The sequence below is a fragment of the Schistocerca cancellata genome, chromosome 8 (assembly GCF_023864275.1).
Source record: "Schistocerca cancellata isolate TAMUIC-IGC-003103 chromosome 8, iqSchCanc2.1, whole genome shotgun sequence".
In the NCBI taxonomy this organism is placed as follows: Eukaryota; Metazoa; Arthropoda; class Insecta; order Orthoptera; family Acrididae; genus Schistocerca; species Schistocerca cancellata.
This window is the reverse complement of record NC_064633.1, coordinates 408,306,423-408,328,356: the sequence shown is the minus strand read 5'-3', so window position 1 is coordinate 408,328,356 and position 21,934 is coordinate 408,306,423. Positions and strand designations below refer to the sequence as shown.

The 21,934-nt window shown below is 40.9% G+C and overlaps 1 protein-coding gene across 1 annotated transcript in view; it reads right to left on the bottom strand.

Annotated features, from left to right (window-relative positions):
* Nucleotides 1-19,389: 19,389 nt before the first annotated feature.
* Nucleotides 19,390-21,934, bottom strand: part of LOC126094715 (electron transfer flavoprotein-ubiquinone oxidoreductase, mitochondrial) — a 128,833-nt gene continuing 126,288 nt past the window's right edge. Inside the window, exon 11 of the mRNA XM_049909250.1 lies at nt 19,390-19,676. Within this exon, the coding sequence (XP_049765207.1) occupies nt 19,513-19,676 (164 nt within the window). The 3' untranslated portion in view covers nt 19,390-19,512. The remainder of the gene's footprint in view (nt 19,677-21,934) is intronic.

The following is a 21,934-nucleotide window of genomic DNA, read 5'->3' as shown; positions in this document are numbered from 1 at the left end:
AAAGTGCCAATGATCTCTCCATTGGCAAAAGATTGTGGATTAGTCCCCCATTTGTATCTCTGGGATGGTGGTCCCAAGGGGGGAGATAACCAGGGGGAAAATGGTTCAGTGTTCAGTGTCCAAAGAAAAGGTGATGTGCTTCGAGTTTGAGCATGGAATGTCAAGAGTTTTGAACATGGTGGAGAAACTAGAAAATCTGATCCAGTCAGGGTGATACTTTTATCATTTAACTGTTACATTTTTATTCATTTGTGGCAACTATTTAGTTCTATCCAATGAGCACATCAAGGTGTTGCATTATTTTATTCACCCTGGTTATTTTCACAAAAACATTTGCACATCCGAACTTATTACTCTGATACTGTTCTAGGTAATATAGACTCATGGACAGCAGTTGCCCTGGACAGCAGTTGCCCTTAAATTTATTGGGTGGCCACGAAGTTAATGTCACAGTTCCACTGAAGTGCTCTAGCACAACCATCCACTAGAACTACAGTGCACTACCTCAGTCTCCTAGGCGACGATATAACCACGGTAAATTCCTCTCTCCTGGATGACTTCCATTCACTCCATCCTAATTCAGGGTCAGGTTTTCTAGCTTGTGAAGAAGATTTAGGGGGTGTATCAGTTGCTGTGAGTGTGCTTTATCAAAGGACTAAAGGTTTTGTATGCAGGGAACTGAAATATATATTGAACTTTAATGTCAATAAGGGCAAGTGTAGATGTAACAGATGCTTTGAAAATGTACAGGATTCACTGTTAAAATCTGTCTAATGGCATCCACAATCAAACAAGGAGTTTGAACAGTAACCAGAAATTTGTATACTGTATTAGTTCTTCCCAAAAGACTTCAGAAGCCGCTTTCGAAGGAAAGAATGCTTATTTAGCCTTGATGGAACATCTATTCACAGGGTGGCCAACAAAATACAAGTATTTATTGAGATGTTCCAAATCAAGGTCCATTTACCTCATAATCCAGATAAGTATTTGTGCAAATTCTCTCTATTCTATGCTGCTTAAGAAGCCTTTTAACGACATTGTTTTAAAAATCCAAGTTGGCTCTCTCAGCCCACAAAGCTTTCATGAGCCTTCCTGTAAGGGCATATTGAGTGGAGCCTCCACTAAATGATTTGAGAGATACACATTTATATATTACTTACTTTGAGAAGATGTTAAGGTAAGTTTTCTGTAAAATGTGTTGGCATAACAATTTAACCCTCAGTTAGGGCCAACAATGTTTATCGAATATGGTCTTCTGTAACAACGAATTACAATTATTTACAATCCAGGAAACCAAACAGCAATAGTCTTTTGCAGATGTTCATATGAGCCAAAATAGAAATTAATACAAGATAATTTCTGAATAAGTTTCAATAAAGTCCAAGTATTGTTTACTGCTGTGCACCATTATAGCAAGTATAGTATTTTAATATGTACCACATTCTTGGTTGTGTAGAAAATCTTTCCACTATATAAAAACAATGCAGCATTGTACATGAGAATGAAGAGCATGAATTACAGACATGTATTTCCCATGTGGCACACACTGGGCATGTATTTAGTATGGTAAGTCACTCAAGTCTCTTTTAAGTGCAGTGGTTGTATCTAGGCCACTAGGTTTAGAGAAGCAATATTACCTTTTAATAGAAGAAGGATGCTGCAGTACCAGCTCACCATCACATAAATAAGATACACCCTAGAAAACTATTGCAGTTTTACAGTTACAAGAAATGAAAACCATTACACATTCAAAAGAGAAGCAAAACTACAAGTAAGACTTAAAATACACTGCTGAATCTTTTTAGGATCAAAGACACGTACAACATTTCTACCTGAACTTTAAGCACTTTCGAAATTTTCACTCACAAAGGTCCAGTTGATATTACTGTAGTTCCCTCCCAGAGAATGGCATTTGTCTTCCAATAAAACTTCTTGCCAACAAGATATACGGTATGAAGTTGACATTGACTTCCTGGGCCTGCAAGTCCTGGCACCACACTATGTGGTGGAGAGGGGAATGCCTTCCATATATGGGCTTGTGGCAAGCAAAGCATAATCACTAGTTTTTGATTCTCTTCTATACTGACTTCTTTGACTTGTCTCTCTTCTCTGACGTTTTACCCACCATACTTTGTAAAGTTTCGTGTTGTAATGTGTTCTCATGTTGAATAAATCTACTCAAATCACTATGTAGTTGACTATTACTAATGTAATCTACAACATTGTCATATCCACATTGGTGAACCTGGATTGTCTCACCATTTGTTTTGTCTCACCGAAAATTTTTCGAATGGCAGTGTTGTTTACTATGCACAGTGGACCTCCCGCCATTACAAACACATTTCCAAGAATTTCCACAACACATTTCACATCAAGATGGTTAAAACCCAGCACAACATACAGTACAAATAACCATTAAAATGGAACATAAAGGTCCACCCACCATTTCATCATATCCAGATGGCCTAACCTATACTGCTTCAGAACAGCGTGGTTTTGGCATCTCATATTCTGCATCTCCGCCTGGACTGTATCCATATGAAGCTGCCCACATACCTTAAGCTCTGCCTCATGTGTGTTTCGGACCAGACCTTACCACACATTGCAGCTCCAGTGTGTTTCTCTATGAAACAGATATTTTGTGCTGGGGTCCCACAGACTGTTATGCTCTGTATACTGTGCCTGGTGACAACTTATATCCGACATGTGACTTTCATTACCATCCCATTTTTGTCATCCGCAGCCATGGCTGTGCCAGCCGTGATGGGCAACTGTGTTTCCTCACACCATACCCCCAACACTGGGGCCACAGGTACTGTACGGCATACCGCATTTGTTGCTTTCACACTTTCACCCCACTTGCACCTGGCGTTACCGGCTGTGTCAGCCATGCCAGTCGACCATGCCAGTTCTGTGTCTGTTCTGTGCCCTGCACACTGTTGCCACCAAACCGAGTCCTTGGACAACACACCCAGTTACACTTTCTCATGGTCCCCATAGTCACATTTGACGATGGTGCCATCTTCCACCATGCAAGTCGACGTTGTCACCATCCCTTTACTCCCATACACCAAAATGGCCCCTGGCACAACCCCTCTAGACAACGTCTTACACTCAATCAAGATTTTGGCTCTCAATGCCAGCCCAGCAGCCCAGCTACCCCCCCCCCCCTCACCCCCTCCCCAGCAGTGTTCTGCTTATTCACACCACTTGCTCTGGGGGGGGGGGGGGGGAGCAAACTGCTGAAGTCACCTCCACTCTGGACAGACAACCCGTGCACTTGGTTTGCTCCCATCCAAAACTTATTCAACTTACATGGTATATTGGGCAATGATTCTCACTTTGTGTACCTAATGATCCACCTCCATGGCCACATGGACCTAATTAGACTTGGTGCTTGTTACCCCTCTCGTCATAAATACTATGTCACAAAGAACACACTTATCATGTGCCTTTCCCATGCTCCATCAGAAATGCTTCGCCAAATTATACTTGAAGAGTCTCTGGGGGATAACATTCCTTCATAGCTGTGGCGTCATCTTCGCACTGTTGTTGATGCTGTCTTCATGCTGGATCTGACTCTATGGACCATTTGGTCACTAAGCTTCCATCTGAATTGCAGCTTCATCTGCTGTCACATGCATCGCAACCTCTAGACTCCAAGTTGCACCTCACCGACCAAGCTTACACCCTACTTCCTCTCTGTCGACTGGTCCATACTGCCATCAACGTCAAGAAACTAGATATGAGTGTCTCTGCTTCTCCCCCTCCCCCCCCCACCCCAGCTGGAAGAGGATGTGGAAGAGTGCATGTACACCTCAAACACAACACCCAACCACCTGGCAGTAACCTATGCACATGGCCTGCACCTGACACATGATCCTCTCAGAGAGCTGCCGATCCACCATCTCGCAGCACACCTAACCCCACCTCTCTACCGACAGACAGTGCGCACACAGTGGCCAACACCCCTCCACTCAGGGTACCCACTGTGCTGGTTTCACTCCATGTTTGGCGATGCTGCACTTAATTGGCGTAAGGCTTGCACATACCCAAACTCCACACACGGTCTGGTTTAGACACATTGGACTGTATGACTTCCTCTCAATGCCTACAGATGCAACAGTCGGCATCTGCCACAAGGTGGCTGCCTCTGTGTATTGGATGGTTTCTCTGGCTATAATTTTTTGATTGTCACAGGTGTGATAACCCTGCGCTAGCTCCAGCAAAAATGACACCTACTAAATTGACATTATGCACTGCAAACAACTCTATTATTAATGTTCTTGGCACAGCTGAACTTTCTGTACACCTTGCTCCTGGAATCATTTTTATGTGGATTTCCATGTGATGGACAATGACGAACCATTCTAGGCATGGACTTTCTACATTTCCGTTCTTTGCTGAATATTCGCAAAGCTGCTTTGCTGCATCATGCTTCAGAAACTTTAATTCCAGACCTGCTTCCCCTTCCTCCCACCTTCCACCTGTCGAGGATCCACTCACGCACTCGTTGATTGAGTGCTCATCTATAGCAGCTCGCCTTACTGCACTGCTCACTCATTTCATTGCCAAGTGCACTGCAACCAATGTTCTCTGCAAACACAACAGCATCCTCCAGCAACGGATCGACGTGGCATCTGAGGAATTAGCACAGGCACATCGACAGTCATAAAGCTCCCCACAAGGTGTTGCAAGACTTTCACCTAACAGGCATTGCTAACGGTGCTTATCATAAAATCAGTATCACCAAGGGACCTTCTGTTCATCACAAAGCCTGTCGACTCAATCCAAAAATGGGCAATACCTAAGAGCCTTTGAAATTTTTTTCCAAGGAACTGACAGCCTCTCAGCACAAATTGCTCACATTTGACCGCAAATTACTGGCAGTCTATGAAATAAAATAATACTTTCATGATGCTATTGAGGGCTGTGAGCTCACCATCTACACAGATTAACGACCCCTAGCAGATGCGATACAAAACCTGAGCAAGGATGTACCTCCATGATGCCTACATTACATGGCCCTCATATGTCAATACTATGTCAATTTGCAGTGTAAATGGGGTGCAAACAATGTTGTCACAGTCTCTCTCTCCCGCATGAACTCTATAACCTTCCCCATCAATATGGATGAGCTAGCCAACCTTCAAGCAGCAACCCAGAGTTGTCGCAAATGCTTCAAGATTCTCAGGATTCAAACTGTGCTCTAATGCCCAAGCAATGCCTCCTCCCGGGTTCCACGACGACTATATTCTGTGACACTTCCACAGGCCCACTCCGCCCAGTCATCCCCCTCTCCTTTTCTTCTGCAGTTTTTGACTTCACTCATGGCCTCACCTGTCTGGGGATTAATGCTATGACTACCACCATAATGGAATGCTTCATCTTGCCAGGCATTAAAAAGGACTGCAGGGAGTGGAAATGCTTACCATGCCAAAATAGGAAAGTCGGTAGACATGTCCAGCCATTCCTCAGAACATTTAGCATACTGAAGGGCAGGTTATGACACATCTATATCTACATCTACATCTACATTTATACTCCACAAGCCACCCAACGGTATGTGGCGGAAGGCACTTTACGTGCCACTGTCATTACCTCCCTTTTCTGTTCCAGTCGCGTATGGTTTGCGGGGAGAACGACTGTCTGAAAGCCTCCGTGCGCGCTCGTATCTCTCTAATTTTACATTCGTGATCTCCTCGGGAGGTATAACTAGGGGGAAGCAATATATTCGATACCTCATCCAGAAACGCACCCTCTCGAAACCTGGCGAACAAGCTACACCGCGATACACAGCACCTCTCTTGGAGAGTCTGCCACTTGAGTTTGCTAAACATCTTCGTAACGCTATCACGGTTACCAAATAACCCTGTGACGAAACGCGCCGCTCTTCTTTGGATCTTCTCTATCTCCTCCGTCAATCCGATCTGGTACGGATTCCACACTGATGAGCAATACTCAAGTATAGGTCGAACGAGTGTTTTGTAAGCCACCTCCTTTGTTGATGGACTACATTTTCTAAGGACTCTCCCAATGAATCTCAACCTGGTACCCGCCTTACCAACAATTAATTTTATATGATCATTCCACTTCAAATCGTTCCGCACGCATATTCCCAGATATTTTACAGAAGTAACTGCTACCAGTGTTTGTTCCACTATCATATAATCATACAATAAAGGATCCTTCTTTCTATGTATTCGCAATACATTACATTTGTCTATGTTAAGGGTCAGTTGCCACTCCCTGCACCAAGTGCCTATCCGCAGCAGATATTCCTGCATTTCGCTACAATTTTCTAATGCTGCAACTTCTCTGTATACTACATCATCATCCGCGAAAAGCCGCATGGAATTTCCGACACTATCTACTAGGCCATTTTTATATATATTGTGAAAAGCAATGGTCCCATAACACTCCCCTGTGGCACGCCAGAGGTTACTTTAACTCTGTAGACGTCTCTCCATTGATAACAACATGCTGTGTTCTGTTTGCCAAAAGCTCTTCAATCCAGCCACACAGCTGGTCTGATATTCCGTAGGCTCTTACTTTGTTTATCAGGCGACAGTGCGGAACTGTATCGAACGCCTTCCGGAAGTCAAGGAAAATAGCATCTACCTGGGAGCCTGTATCTAATATTTTCTGGGTCTCATGAACAAATAAAGCGAGTTGGGTCTCACACGATCGCTGTTTCCGGAATCCATGTTGATTCCTACAGAGTAGATTCTGGGTTTCCAAAAACGACATGATACTCGAGCAAAAAACATGTTCTAAAATTCTACAACAGATCGACGTCAGAGATATAAGTCTATAGTTTCGCGCATCTGCTCGACGACCCTTCTTGAAGACTGGGACTACCTGTGCTCTTTTCCAATCATTTGGAACCTTCCGTTCCTCTAGAGACACACGGCTGTTAGAAGGGGGGCAAGTTCTTTCGCGTACTCTGTGTAGAATCTAATTGGTACCTGTAACGCCGGAAATGCATATCCTCCTATTTACATCTATTGTACTATATATTTTTCCCTTATTTTGTTACCTGAAGATATGACATTTCTGTGTCTTTATATATTGTAATTGTTTTACTATTTGTATATGTATATTTATGCATTTATGTCTATGTATAATTGGTTTGTTTTGTAAATACTATTTGTATTTTTATGCTGGGTCTTGCCTAGGGAAAACTATGGTATCGAATGATTACATCGATAGGTCGTGTGGAGAACCAAAGTGTTTAGGATCTTTGGTAGTGTGAACTCGGCCGCGTGGAGCGCGGGCAGAGCAGAGTGTGGCTGGAGTAGTGCGGGTGGAGCAGGTGTGTTGTGTGACGCTCCCGCGAGTTGCCGCGCTTTCGGGGTTCGGCAGCATGTAATTGCGCTCGAATTGCTATGATAGTTTTTGACACTGTGTCGCGGACGGGAAGCATTAGCTGGCGCACATCAAGAGCCCGTTTCGCCTGGTGACCGTGTCGAGAAGAAGGCGCGCCAACATCCAGCTTCTGCATCAGCGACGGCCGACAATGAGTGACTGTCGTCACCTGCTCGACCGACGACTGCAAACCTTCAATCAACCAACAAGGAAGACTGGAAGCACGTAAAGTTTTAGAACTGTATGGCATACCTCAGTTTTTAAAATTGTTGCATCACAAAATTACAGCAACTTAGCATGAACCTTTGTTGCTCATTGTCCCAATTGCATTACCAAGCAGGGTCCCTTCCTTTTCCGAAATGAAACCGAGTGTCGTTGAAATTCAGACGCCAGCGTTAAAGTAATATCATTCCATTTCACTGCTTTAATTTCAGAGTTCAGTTAAGGTATTCATAGCTGGCTACAATATTTAGATTACACAAGTACAAATTAAGAGTGCGAGTTTTGTTAGCATATTTTAGCTTACCTGTGACTGCAGCTCAGCTTGGTATGTACTAAATGTTACTATTGTTAATTGTCCACAATCATTTAATTCAAGTTCAAAGTTAAATCTCTTATTTCTAAATTGCGTAGGTTCAAGTAGCTTTTGAAATGATTGTTGAGGTAGCCCAAGACTAACCTTATTTTACTGAATTTCGTAGTGCTTCAGAAACAAATCTCACTATTAATTTCAGTCACTAAATTAACTTTCAATTTTCCGGTTTTATTAATTCTTTAGCTAAATTAAGTCAGAGACAAACTTACAGTTTTCATACAACACGTGTCAACCTTCAGTTGCCACGCTTTTAGTGCTAATTATATGTGCAATAACCTTTCTTTTTCAGTTATTATAGTAGTTGTCCATAGGACTGGCGACCGTAATTTTCCCCAAATCTCAAATATCTAATTAACGCCAATTAATTGTTAACGTGACGACCACACATTTACTTTCTTTATTAATTTTACACTTTTCTCAAAATTAATTTCCACCAGTTTCATTTGCATTTTTCCTTTCATTTAGATGTAACCCTTTCCTCCCTCTTTACCGACAGATTAACTTCGGTGACGATTGCTTTTCCCAAATTTCCATTAGGTACACGCGGTTTAATTTTTCGCTGTCATTAAGGTCGATAAGTGAGGGGGAGATTACATATCCCGTCAGGTCCAGTGGACTTTCCTCTGTTGAGTGATTCCAGTTGCTTTTCTATTCCTTGGACACTTATTTCGATGTCAGCCATTTTTTCGTTTGTGCGAGAATTTAGAGAAGGAACTGCAGTGCGGTCTTCTTCTGTGAAACAGCTTTGGAAAAAGGTGTTTAGTATTTCAGCTTTACGCGTGTCATCCTCTGTTTCAATGCCATCATCATCCCGGAGTGTCTGGATATGCTGTTTCGAGCCACTTACTGGTTTAATGTAAGACCAGAACTTCCTAGGATTTTCTGTCAAGTCGGTACATAGAATTTTACTTTCGAATTCACTGAACGCTTCACGCATAGCCCTCCTTACGCTAACTTTGACATCGTTTAGCTTCTGTTTGTCTGAGAGGTTTTGGCTGTATTTAAACTTGGAGTGAAGCTCTCTTTGCTTTCGCAGTAGTTTCGTAACTTTGTTGTTGAACCACGGTGGGTTTTTCCCGTCCCTCACAGTTTTACTCGGCACGTACCTGTCTAAAACGCATTTTACGATTGCCTTGAACTTTTTCCATAAACACTCAACGTTGTCAGTGTCGGAACAGAAATTTTCGTTTTGATCTGTTAGGTAGTCTGAATTCTGCCTTCTATTACTCTTGCTAAACAGATAAACCTTCCTCCCTTTTTTTTATATTCCTATTAACTTCCATATTCAGGGATGCTGCAACTGCCTTATGATCACTGATTCCCTGTTCTGCACTTACAGAGTCGAAAAGTTCGGGTCTGTTTGTTATCAGTAGGTCCAAGATGTTATCTCCACGAGTCGGTTCTCTGTTTAATTGCTCGAGGTAATTTTCGGATAGAAGAAGACATCAGTCCTCTTCCCCCACCCAACTGCCTCCATTACATCCTGTTTATTACTGACCATACAACACATTGGGTTGAAGCCGTCCCACTCTCTGATATCACAGCTGACACTGTATCTCTTGCCTTTGTCAATACCTAGATTGCTCAGTTTGCTTGCTCTTCCATTATTACTACAGAACAGGGCTGCACATAGTTCTCTCACCTGTGCGAGCTCTGTGGCGTGGAGAAATTCCACACAGCAGCACACCATACCCAGAGTAATTTTCTAGCTGAGAGATGGCATTGTACTGTGCCGCAGCAGCTCTTTGTCCCGTAGGTTCTATTAGGGCTGCACACAGTGCATAAAGTTGACCTCCTAGCCTCATTAGCAGAGGTCCTATATGGCAAGGCCCTTATCCTACTCACCTAGTTTGTTGAGCCAGTGCCCATGCTAACAACAGGTGAACTTCCAGAACAGGTTAAATGTGTGCATAGCTGCATTTATAAACTACATAACCCCCTTCCAAGGGCTCATACAATTCCTCATGTATTCCTGCATAAAGACTTCGAACATTTCGACTACGTTATGCTACATGATGACTCAGTCAGAGAGGCACTCCAGCCCCCTTACTCTGGCCCCCACAAAGTGCTCAGTACAGGACAGAACACCTTCAACATTCTATTTAATGGGAAGAAGCAAACAGTGTCCAGTAATCATCTCAAACCAGCCTGGTGTTTAGCTGATGCCACCCTGCGCTTCACCTTCCGCCTCTCATCAAAACACAGAGGCGACAGCTGTTACAGGCGACGCCGCGCATGCGCGCGCAACGATTCCTTCGTGCAGTGACACCATAGTCAATGGAACCCCGCCGGCTGTTGCACAGCGCAGCTGCGCGGACAACACTGCAGCTTTCACTGAACTACCGTTCAATGATAACGCGTTTCAGGTTAGTTCCCTTTCATACTTACCGCACACCGACGATAACGTCGCGCCTTCCTGCGTCCCTCCACGTATTTCGGCCACACCTATTCACAAAATCAAGGCCATTACTACGGGCGTCTGTCACCGGCTTAACACAACTGAGGGACCGCCTGTCCGTTCTCGCCCCCGTCGCCTCAGCGCAAAAAAACTTACCGCTGCCAAATAATGTATTAATGAACTTTTACGCTTGGGTATAGTCCGCCCCTCGGACAGTGCGTGGTCTTCCCCAATACATGTCGTTCCCAAAAAGGACAATTCCTTTCGACTCTGCGGAGACTATAGGCGTTTGAACGCCAGAACAATACTTGATAACTACCCTGTCCCACATCTCCACGACTTTTCACAATCCATGTTCGGTGCCAACTTTTTCTCTGTGTTAGACTGCAAACAGGCATACCACCAGGTTCCAATGCACCCAGAAGATATCCCCAAAATCGCAATCATCACCCCATTTGGACTATATGAATATTTGTTTATGCCTTAGGGATTGAAGAATGCCGCTCAGACCTGGCAAAGATTCATTGACACCATTCTACGTGGCCTTAATTTTTGCTATGCCTACCTAGACGACATTATTATTTTCTCCACAACTGCAGAGGAACACAAACAACACCTCCAACAGGTTTTTGATAGATTGGCACGACACGGAGTTGAGATTAATCATGACAAATCCCAACTGGGGTAGCCAGAGGTTATTTTCCTGGGACATTTGGTCAATAATGAGGGCATTCGTCCCACCTCAGATAGAGTACAACAAATACTTGACCTTCCTCTCCCTCAAACCTATAAAGAGTTACGTAGATACCTCGGAATGGTAAATTTTTTTAGAGTCCACATTCCATATGCGGCATCTCTTTAAGCCCCTCTCACTGAGGCCTTAAAGGGAAAGAATACCACAGGCGACAGACACACAGAATGGGATCAGACCATGCAGCGAGCCTTCGACTCGCTTAAGTACGCCTTAGTGAACGCTATTACTCTGTCTCACCCTCACCCTGACAATAACCACAGACGCTAGCGATAATGCCATTGGCGCAGTTTTGCAACACACCCTACCAACAGGTACTACACCCCTGCGTTTCTTTTCAAAAAAGCTCACCGAAACGCAAAGAAAGAGGTCCGCATTTGATCGTGAACTTTACGCCATTTATGAGACCGTAAAGTACTTTCGTACAGATATTGAAGCCTGACTTGTGGCAGTTTACACAGATCACAAGCCCCTTGTCGAGGCTCTCCGCAAACCAGCATTAGATGTACTACCCAGAAGGTTCCGCCATATGGATTTAGTATTACAATATGTTTCAGACTTTCAAAATATCAGGGGTAATGACAATGTTGCAGCAGACTACCTGTCACGCCTGTCCTCCCTGAAGACAGCTATTGATCCTCACCGCTTACACGAGCTCCACCTATCCGACCGAGAGATACAGCACCTTCTCTCTGACTCTGATACTTCCTTACAAATTGCTCTACTTCCCTTCCCTAATGATGATTGCTCTTTGTATTGTGACATTAAAACAGGTCATCCTCGTCCTATAGTCCCTAAAGCTCTTAGGAAAGACGTTTTCGACACAATCCACAATCTCGCTCACCCGAGCATTCACGCGACTACGCGCCTCATTACAGAGAGATACGTTTGGCCTAATGTAAAAATAGATTGTACTCGGTGGGCGAGAGCATGCTTACCTTGCCAGAGAGCCAAAATACACAAACACACTAAGTCACCATTAGGCAAATTTACAGTGCCCTCAGGTAGATTCCGTCATGTCCACTTGGACATTGTCAGTCCGTTACCGATATCTAACAATTTCCATTACTTACTGACCATGATAGATCGTACCACACGTTGGGCCGAGGCTATCCCCATTGCAGACATTACAGCCGACACTGTAGCTAACGCTTTTGTTCACCATTGACTTTCTCGTTTTGGTTGCCCTACTTCACTTACCACAGACCAGGGGAGACAATTTGAATCTAATCTGTTTAATCGCCTCTGTCAACTGTGTTATCAACAAATTCAGAACTACAGCCTATCACCCACAATCTAACGGCCTAATAGAACGATGGCACCGTACCCTGAAGGTCGCTCTCATGTGTCATTCTTCCTCTTGGACTGAGGCACTCCCCTGGGTCCTTTTAGGGTTGAGGACGGTTTTCGAAGAAGACCTTAAAGCGTCAGTTGCTGAAATGGTATATGGAGAAAACCTCGCACTTCCGGCGGATTTTCTTGATGATCCTCCTCTACTTCCCAAGGTGGTACGACAGGTTCGACAGCATATCACCAAGTTACGTTTTCCGCAACCTCGATCGCATGCTACCCCTCCAGTTTTCATTCACCCACACCACAGTTCTTGTAACTATGTGATGCTTAGAGACGACGCCGTGCGTCCACCCCTTGCTCCACCCTACACGGGCCCATACCGGGTCCTGTCACGCTCTGAAAATACTTATACGATTACGATCCTCTTTAAGAACAAACCATCTGTCGTGTCCATTGAGCGATTGAAACCAACATGGATTCTTAATGACACCGACATACACAATAATGAATCTGTTTTGCAAGAAACTTCAGAGGCCTATCCTAACCCTTCTCCACAAGCTAATCAAACACTCTCTGCAAGTCAAAGCCCCCCCTCTTCTGTACTTCACGCCTCCGAGTGCCAGCAGTAATGTACTAGTGTTTCAAGTGAACTTGAGTGACTATGATGTGGACTCTATAAAAATACAACTTGTGGACACTTTTCTTTTTTTTTATTTGAAATTCAAAACAATTCTGTGCCATCTGACCAGAAAGACATTAAGCTGTTACAGTGCCTCAATGTGGCTCCTGGTACTTCACAAAATGACATTTCAGCCTATGTAGACTCCAATAATGTTTTATTTATAAGAGTAACCCCCCCTTCTCCTTCATCTTCCCCGAATCCTCCTACCCCTATTGCCATCACCCGCGCTGGCCGCACCGTACGGCCATCTCTCAGACTTCAAGATTACATCATGCCTTAAATGTTTACCTTCCCTTTATCACTTACTCCTCATCACTCCTCCTATGTGCTCTGCACTCCTCGGGGGGGGGGGGGGGGGGGCGCTCAGTGGCAGAACTGCCAGAAAATATTAATATCTTTGCTTTTTTGTACTTCGATTTTACTTACTTTGGTTGTTGACTAGTTGGTGTGAGACATTCATCATGACTGTTACCGTGATTGTCAAAATCTATTTCTTTGTGTTTTGATGTATTGTGTGCCAATAAAATATTACGTACTGAAAGTAAATGGTGTTTACTGTGTTATAAGTATAACACTCGCTGTATACTGCTACAATAGTTTCCTGTTGAACATTTACTAGCAGTAAAAACCTAGCCACATAATTCACTGTTCTTGAAGAATAAACAAGTACTTATGGAAACAGACAATGTCATTTTTACACACAGCCTAATTGTTTAACACTTATTCCACAGTTAATTTGAAGCATTGTTGTTGTTCTAACTAGCGCAGGTTACTCATCTGAAACTTGGCTGTGAACTGACTGCCTTGGGACCAAAAATTGGGCCCTTATATATCCTCACAACAATAGGTGCTGAAACTACACATTGTTCGAAGTCAAATTTACAGAAATTACAATTAAAAACTTAACTCATTAAATTAACTGAATATATCAAAAAATTGCGTCTTTTTAACAGTTTCTTCTTCTGCAGGAGTTAAGCCAAATTATTTGTTTAAATGATGAAATTAACAAATATAGTCATGCAAACAATAGTTTTGACAAAACTGTTAATTACTTTGAAGTTAATGAAGGGCTGGTTTTTATAACATGTTTGCGACTAAAGACAAATAAATACTTTAAGAATACTGCATTTCATCTTCCAAATGTTTATAATTAGTATAGAATTTATATTTGTTTATACATCAACAATAGAATTTAAGTTATGAAATGATTACTGATTTCAACCTGTAATGATACTAACTAGTAATAGTCAAAATAAATTAGAAAATCAATTACAGACATAAAACTTAGCACAAAATTACATCTGGTATAAATTCTTTCAAACTTTTCTCTTTTATGAAAATGCAGATTATATTCATGTATGCTAATGGTAAATAGTTAAAAGTAACAAAACGAATTTAATGAGGCAGATGGCAAAACAAGAGGGGAATTAAAATTATCCAAGCTTGCTTCATCACACAATGACATTGACATCGACTTTCTAACCGCATGAATTCTCCCCTCGACCACAGGCAACGTACTCTACTCTCACAGGGGACACCACCTACATGCTTCTGGATGGCTTAGAGACTTTGTCGTTGACACGGTTTCCAGCTGTGCACCTACACCCTGCTCCCAGCCGGGTTGGGGATTTTCTCTGCCCGGGGATTGGGTGTTTGTGTTGTCCTCATCGTTTCACCATCTTCATCATCATTCATGACAGTGGCTAGATTTGACTGTGAAAAAAATTGGACTGTGAAAAAATTGGGACTTTGTACGGGTGCTGGTGGCCTTGCAGTTGAGTGCCCCACAAACCAGGCATCATCACCACCCCCTGCTCCACACTACACAGAGGAGGTGGGTGGAGGGGTCTCTGTGGTGAGTGTTGACCAAGGCAAAGCAAATTGCTAGTTTTGTATTCTCCTCTACACTTGTCTCTCTTCTCAGACGTTTTGCCTACCATGCTTTGTAAATTTTCATGTTGAATAAATCTACTCAAATCATTACATGCTCCACTCTCACTAGTGTAGTCTACATCACTACCATATGTAATATCCACCGGTTTAATTGGAGAAATGAAATATTCAGACTGGACCTAGCTAATAAAGCACTGCCTATTTTCTATGTGAAAGCGGCCGCAAACAAGGTTTTTCTTCATGTAAGTTGAAAAACAGGTGGCATAAATGATACAACTTTCAGAGAATGTTACTGCAATGAACTACTGTTTACTGATTGAGAAGTTGAGAACCTAAGATCATGCATGGAATGTTCTGCAATAGATAGTATATCCTTGTGGTTTCCATCACACTTAGACCTAAGAAACAAACCTTTAAAAACCTGAAGAGAAGGGTATACCAAATCTAATAAGTGATGTAAAGTGAAGTGGAAGGCCAAATAACTGTTTCACACAGCAGTGCTTACTCTTCACAATATGACCGATCTGTGCCCATGGGTAAATGGCAAACAATCATTTTTTGATAACGGGCACATTTGACCCCACATTTTACGAGACTCTTGGAGTCTCCACACACTTACTGGAACCACTCTCTGTGCTTAAATCACAAAGATAAAAGCTTTTTCTTCAAGTATCAGTGTTACCATGTAGACAATAAAACAAGATAAACAGCTTCTGTTAAATGTGTGCTTAATGACATCCTTTGCTTTCTTAAGATGTTACTTTGACTCATTACTGCACATGCTTGAAGATCCTCTGCTGTCATGGAATCTATGCAACACAGTGAGTGGATGAATAAATTCAGCAATACGGTATCCTTTTTCTTGTTCCTGAGTAAACTTGGGACTGATACAAGTAAATGATTATGTACATTTCAGTTGGCTACTGAGGAAGCTGCAGTTGTTCATGCCTATAGCACGTGTTTGTGCAAAAATACTAAACACTAAAATACTCATTGTATATGTCCCTGGCTTACCATTACCAAATAGTGATTACTAAATGAATCAATCAGTCAAAAAATTGACACCACAAAAGCAATTACTAAATGTTACTAACAGCTAATAATAACTGTCACTGACAATGAGAACAATAAAGAGGACATATAAATACAGTACTCAGTACTGATACTATTAATATGACAAGATGTCAGTTTTTCCTTTAACTGTGCCCATCTGCAGATTATTATCTGCCACGTATTAGACATGCCTTCTGTTTTTATTTCAATATGTACTCCAAATAGGATCCATTACCTTAAAACTTTGTTGATGTGAACTTTTTCTAAGCTAGGTTCCTAGCAAGTATTTGGCATAAATGTATTCACTCCTTTTGTCTAATTCAAACTCTTCTGCCCCCAGAATTGTCTCTGTCTTTTGCTACTATTATTTTCCATTTTCTTTTTTATTATGTATAATTGTGTATGGCAGTTTTTTTTTTTTTTTTGATTCTTCTCCACTGTTTGTCACAGCTGCCTCTTTTCCTTGTTCTCATGAACTTTTGTCAATGACCTAAATCAGCTTCATGTGTGATGACCACCAATATCGAACATATGGCTGTTGCCTTTGACAAGAACTAATGTGATTTATGATTTGATGCTCTTTAACTCAATCCATTATCAACACCGTTTTACGAGTTCCCTTCTATTATTGTACTGTGTTTATATTAATAAAACACTTCACTTGTGTGGACAGTTTTATGGTGGTGATCTCCTCTGCCCAATGATTCACCATGGCAACATGAATTGTCACTCTGGTGATCCCTGATGTCTTCTGTTTGATCATTTTTTTCATATGACACATTTAGGCCTTCACAGCTAAGCTTATAAAATCGACTGGCTACAGTTTTGTGACTGACTCTGCCATGGTTGCACAAACGGTGTTTTTTGAGAATGACACGCCTACCGTTCAGCCTATGCTGATCCCATACTCAAGTGTTGCATCCATCTCCAAATGTGAACTCTAACCTCTCCAGGTACAGCTATCATGGCAGGAACTGTGTATAGGATAACATGTCTATGTCCTCAACATGCTACATTACCAGATTTCATCACAAACCAAATCAACCAAGAGACATCATCTTTGCCAATGCCACTGCAACAGACATATATATGTAATTTGTACTTTCTCTCTCCTTCCACTATACATCAACATGTACTTTTGTATGATCCTTGTGCTGACAACATTCCAATTCCTTCATTCGTGACCACAATCATATCATCAGCATGCTCATATGCACTAACTACATCATGTGGGCCGTGTACAGCTAACCCCCACCCACAAATATCTCAGACGAACGTACCATTTCCTGGGTCCACATCACCACTACCATCACAACACTATCACTCACCTCTTCCTGGGATAGTGCAACAGGTGCCTGCCAAATGTTTTCCTTAATTATCTTGCCTGGAGAAGGAGAATCCCAAAATGTGGTTTTGCCTTTGTTGATAACCTGTCAGACATTTATGGAATTCTGAGCAACGCTTCACACTTCATATGCCTGATTGGCCACTTAAAAGATGAATCAGACCTCATACTGCTGGTTCTGCCCTCTCAAAATAAATATGCTACACCTCATTCTGCATTACTGAAGGCCTGACACACCTTCCTGCTGAAGCAATTCACTAGATCATACATGACATACTGCTACAGGATCGGACTCCATCCCAATGACAATGCCATCTCTATTCCCAAGCTGCCATTCTCGACAGCCATTGTACAAGTTGGTTCTGTTATTGTATGGTGTTTACATTAATAAAGTGCTTCATTTTTGTGTACAATAGTGTGTTGGTGGTCTCCTCTGCCCAAAAATTCGCTGTGGGAACAGGAATTCCCACATAATTAAATTCGTACCAACATTGAAAAACGGAAACAAAGATACACAAAGAACGCTAAGAGAAAAATGTTCCCTACACCAATACATTTGGATTGCCCACATCTTCATGTCACTGATGAACTATGAATTGTAAGCTACATACGCTTTTTCCTTTACAGTTATTAGAAAAAGTGATAAAGATGAAAAATGGTGAAAATATCTCCCTCAAGTAACTACATCTATTGTGTTTTCATTTTGCACATTTAACTAGAAAATATGAAATCTATAAAGGATCTGAGACTGTTTAAAGACTAAAAACCTGACTGTTTCACGAGTAAAAAACTGGTAATATGAGAAAGTTAACACAGTAACAAAATTAGATGCATGACACCCAATTAATAATTTTCTCAAAAAAATAAAATTTACTTCTTCAAAATGAACAATTTTACTACAAAAATATATAAAAATAACAACACAAGAAAGATAATTATAATCAATTGCCTAAAAAGTGCCAATTATATATAATCCATGAACAACTTGGATGAAATATGTTGAGTTCTTATCATTCTCCTATCCAATAGAATATAAGGTATGATTTTACATTTATAGTGTTTCCAAAAATTACCACGGGAAATATGTCACATGAGTTATCATGCACAAAAGAGAATGAAAAATACAGATGATGTTTTCTCACAGTCACCATTAATTTTTTATCATAATATTTGATATCATGGCTATAAACTTGTGTACTTTCTTCTTAAGATCGAATTGAAAAAAGCTCTTGTATCTTATCAGTTACGCAGATCATATACAAGAATCAATGAATCTAGCTGCCATAATACTTACTGAACATTAATAAGTTTTATTATTTGCCAAACATGGAAAATTTAAGTTGTTTCATGAAGCTGTTATAGCGACCAATAAAAAATCAAGAAAAACTGAATATTAACTGGCTGTGAACTTTTGCACACTGTGCCCAGAATAATTGGTATTCGCTTATATAATAACTGATGTCAGTCTTCAGTGCAACTTATCGCCATTAGCAGCTTTCCATAATCCAGGAACAAATTATTGTAATTACAGAAAATTGTGAAGAAGTTAACAGTTTATTAATTCTATTGCACCAGTTGCTCATTTGTACTGATTTGAAGGCAAGAAGTCAAAGCTGGCATCATGCAGGTTCGTGCGTTGTAGAGGGTCATACACTGAAATCACAAGTAGTCTGATTCAACATTCTGTAGGAATCTGCTGTTGATCTTCAGAGTGAACAATGCTGGTAAATTTTAACTCTGTAAGATAACAAGCTGATTGTAAAGACGTTGAAGAAGTTGCTTAGGTTTCTTTGTGCACATAAGTTATTGAAATGAATTATTGTTCATTTAACTCAGTTTGAATTAAGTTAAAGAATCACTGCAAATACATGATCACTTTCATTATTTCTGTATAAATACTTCATTAGATGTAATACTATACTGAACTGACAATGATACATTTACAAGCAATGACACATTATAATTATCAGTGTGAGAATCATGCCACAAAAGTCACCAATCACTTAAACAGAAACAATGAAAAAAATTTCAGATAAATAAAAAAACATAGGCATGTGATTTATTTTAACTGGATAACCAGTAATCTTTGATGAAAAGATGCTGACTCTGCATGATGCCATGTGGTACTCTGCATTTACATTCCATCATAGGCTGGTCCACCACCACCTTCTGGTACCACCCAATTGATGTTCTGGCTTGGGTCTTTAATGTCACAAGTTTTGCAGTGGATGCAGTTTTGTGCATTTATCTGCAATCTCTGCCCAGTGCCATCTTCAAGTGGAACAAATTCATACACTCCTGGAAGGGAAGCAATTTTTTCACATTAAAATGTGTGTTACATTATTTAGAAGTCAATTAAAATAAAGAATATAGAAATTGCTACAAGTTCCACAAAAAATAAGAAGATATTAAATAAATAGCTCATTAGGTGCTAGATCTACAAATTATTTCATTAAATGAAACTGCAAATCACTGTTCACAGCATACACTGTTCAGTCAAAAGGCTTCTCTAAATTTATGTATGTTCTACATATAGATGTGAATTTCTCCATTATCCTCTACGATAACAATATTATGAAAAGGTAAGTTGCTATGCAACATTTAGCGGAGATGCTGAGTCATAGATAGGCACAACAAAAAGACTGACTGTCATTTTGTTGTGCCTATCTGCAACTCAGCATCTCCACTATATGGTGAGTAGCAACTTTCCTTTTCATAATATTGTTATATTCCATCCTGGAGTAGCAACTTTCCTTTTCATAATATTGTTATATTCCATCCTGGATTTTCCATTGATTATCTTCTAAGGTAATGTCATAAGTCAGCACTCCATTTTATGTTTGTTTCATTTGTCTGGACCCCAAATTGTTCACCCTCAAGGTCAGTTTCCACCATTTTTTTTCTATTTGTTCCTAGTTAGATAATTCATGTCAGCATTTTGCAAGCATGACTTATGAAATTAAACTGATGGTTTAGTAATACAACTCTCAGCACCTATATTCTGTGAAACATGAATTACTACAGTCTTTTTGAAGTCTGAGTTATTGATATTCTATAACATGCAATGTGGAATATTTCTGATGTTGTACAGTCTCTCAAGCACTTCAGTAATTCTAAGGGAAAGACCAATCCTTTTCAGTCACAGTCTTTGGAGTGGCCCACCATGAATTCCTTTCCTGTGTCAATCTCCTCATCTCTAAGTAGCACTTGCAGTCTATGTCCTCAATTATTTGCTGGATGTATTCCAATCTCTGTCTTCCTCTATCGTTTTTGCCCTCTACAGCCCTTCTAATACCATGGAAGTCATTCCCTGGTGTCCTAACAGATGGCCTACCATCCTGTCCCTTCTCCTTGTCAGTGCTTCCCACATATTCCTTTCCTCTTCGATTCTGTGCAGAACCTCTTCATTCCTTATCTTGTCAATCCACCTAATTTTCAACATTTGTCTGTAGAACCACACCTCAAAGGCTTCGACTATCTTCTGTTCTTGTTTTCACACTACCATAGAATGCTGTGCTCCGAACATACATTCTCAGAAATGTCTTCCTCAAGTTAAGGCCTATGTTTGATACTAGTAGACTTCTCTGGGCCAGGAATGCCCTTTTTGCCAGTTCTATTCCACTTTTGGTGTTCTCTTTTCTCTGTCCATCACTGCTTATTTCGCTGCCTAGGTAGTAGAATTCCTGAAATTCATCTACTTCGTGACCATCAATCTTGATGTCAAGTTTCTTGCTGTTCTCATTTCTTCTATGTTTCATTACTTTTGTCTTTCTTTGATTTAATCTCAGTTGTTTGTTAATTATTGTTTCTTCAGGGCACAACACAACTGATGTCATAAATGCCCGTTTACTCTCAGTCTATGTTCTGTACTCATTAGACTGTTCATTCCATTCAGCGGATCATGTAATTCTTCTTCACTTTCACTCAGAATAGCAATGTCATCAGCAGCTCGTATCATTGATATCCTTTCACTTTGAATTTTAATTCCACTCCTCAAACTTTCTCTTATTTCCACCATTGCTTCTTTGATGTAAGATTGAACAGTAGGGGTGAAAGACCACATCCCTGTCTTACTCCCTTTTTAATCCAAGCACTTCGTTTTTGGTCATCCACTCTTATTATTCTCTCTTGGCTCTTGTACACATTGTATATTATCTGTCTCTCCCTGGAGCTTACCCCTATTTTTCTCAGAATTTCGAATATCTTGCACCATTTTATATTGTTGAACACTTTTTCCAGATTGACAAATCCAATGAATGTGTATTATTTTTATTTAGTCCTGCTTCCATCATCAACTGCAATGTTAGAAGTGCCTCTCTGGTGCCTTTACTTTTCCTAAAGCCAAACTGATCGTCATCTAACATATCCTTTTTTTCCATTCTTCTGTATATTATTCTTGTCGTCAACTTGTATGCATGAGCTGTTATGCTGATTGTGCAATAAGTCTTACATTTGTCAGCTCTTACAGTCTTCAGAATTGTGTGAATGATATTTTTCCGAAAGTCAGATGGTATGTCGACAGACTCATACATTCTACACTACAATGAGAATAGTAG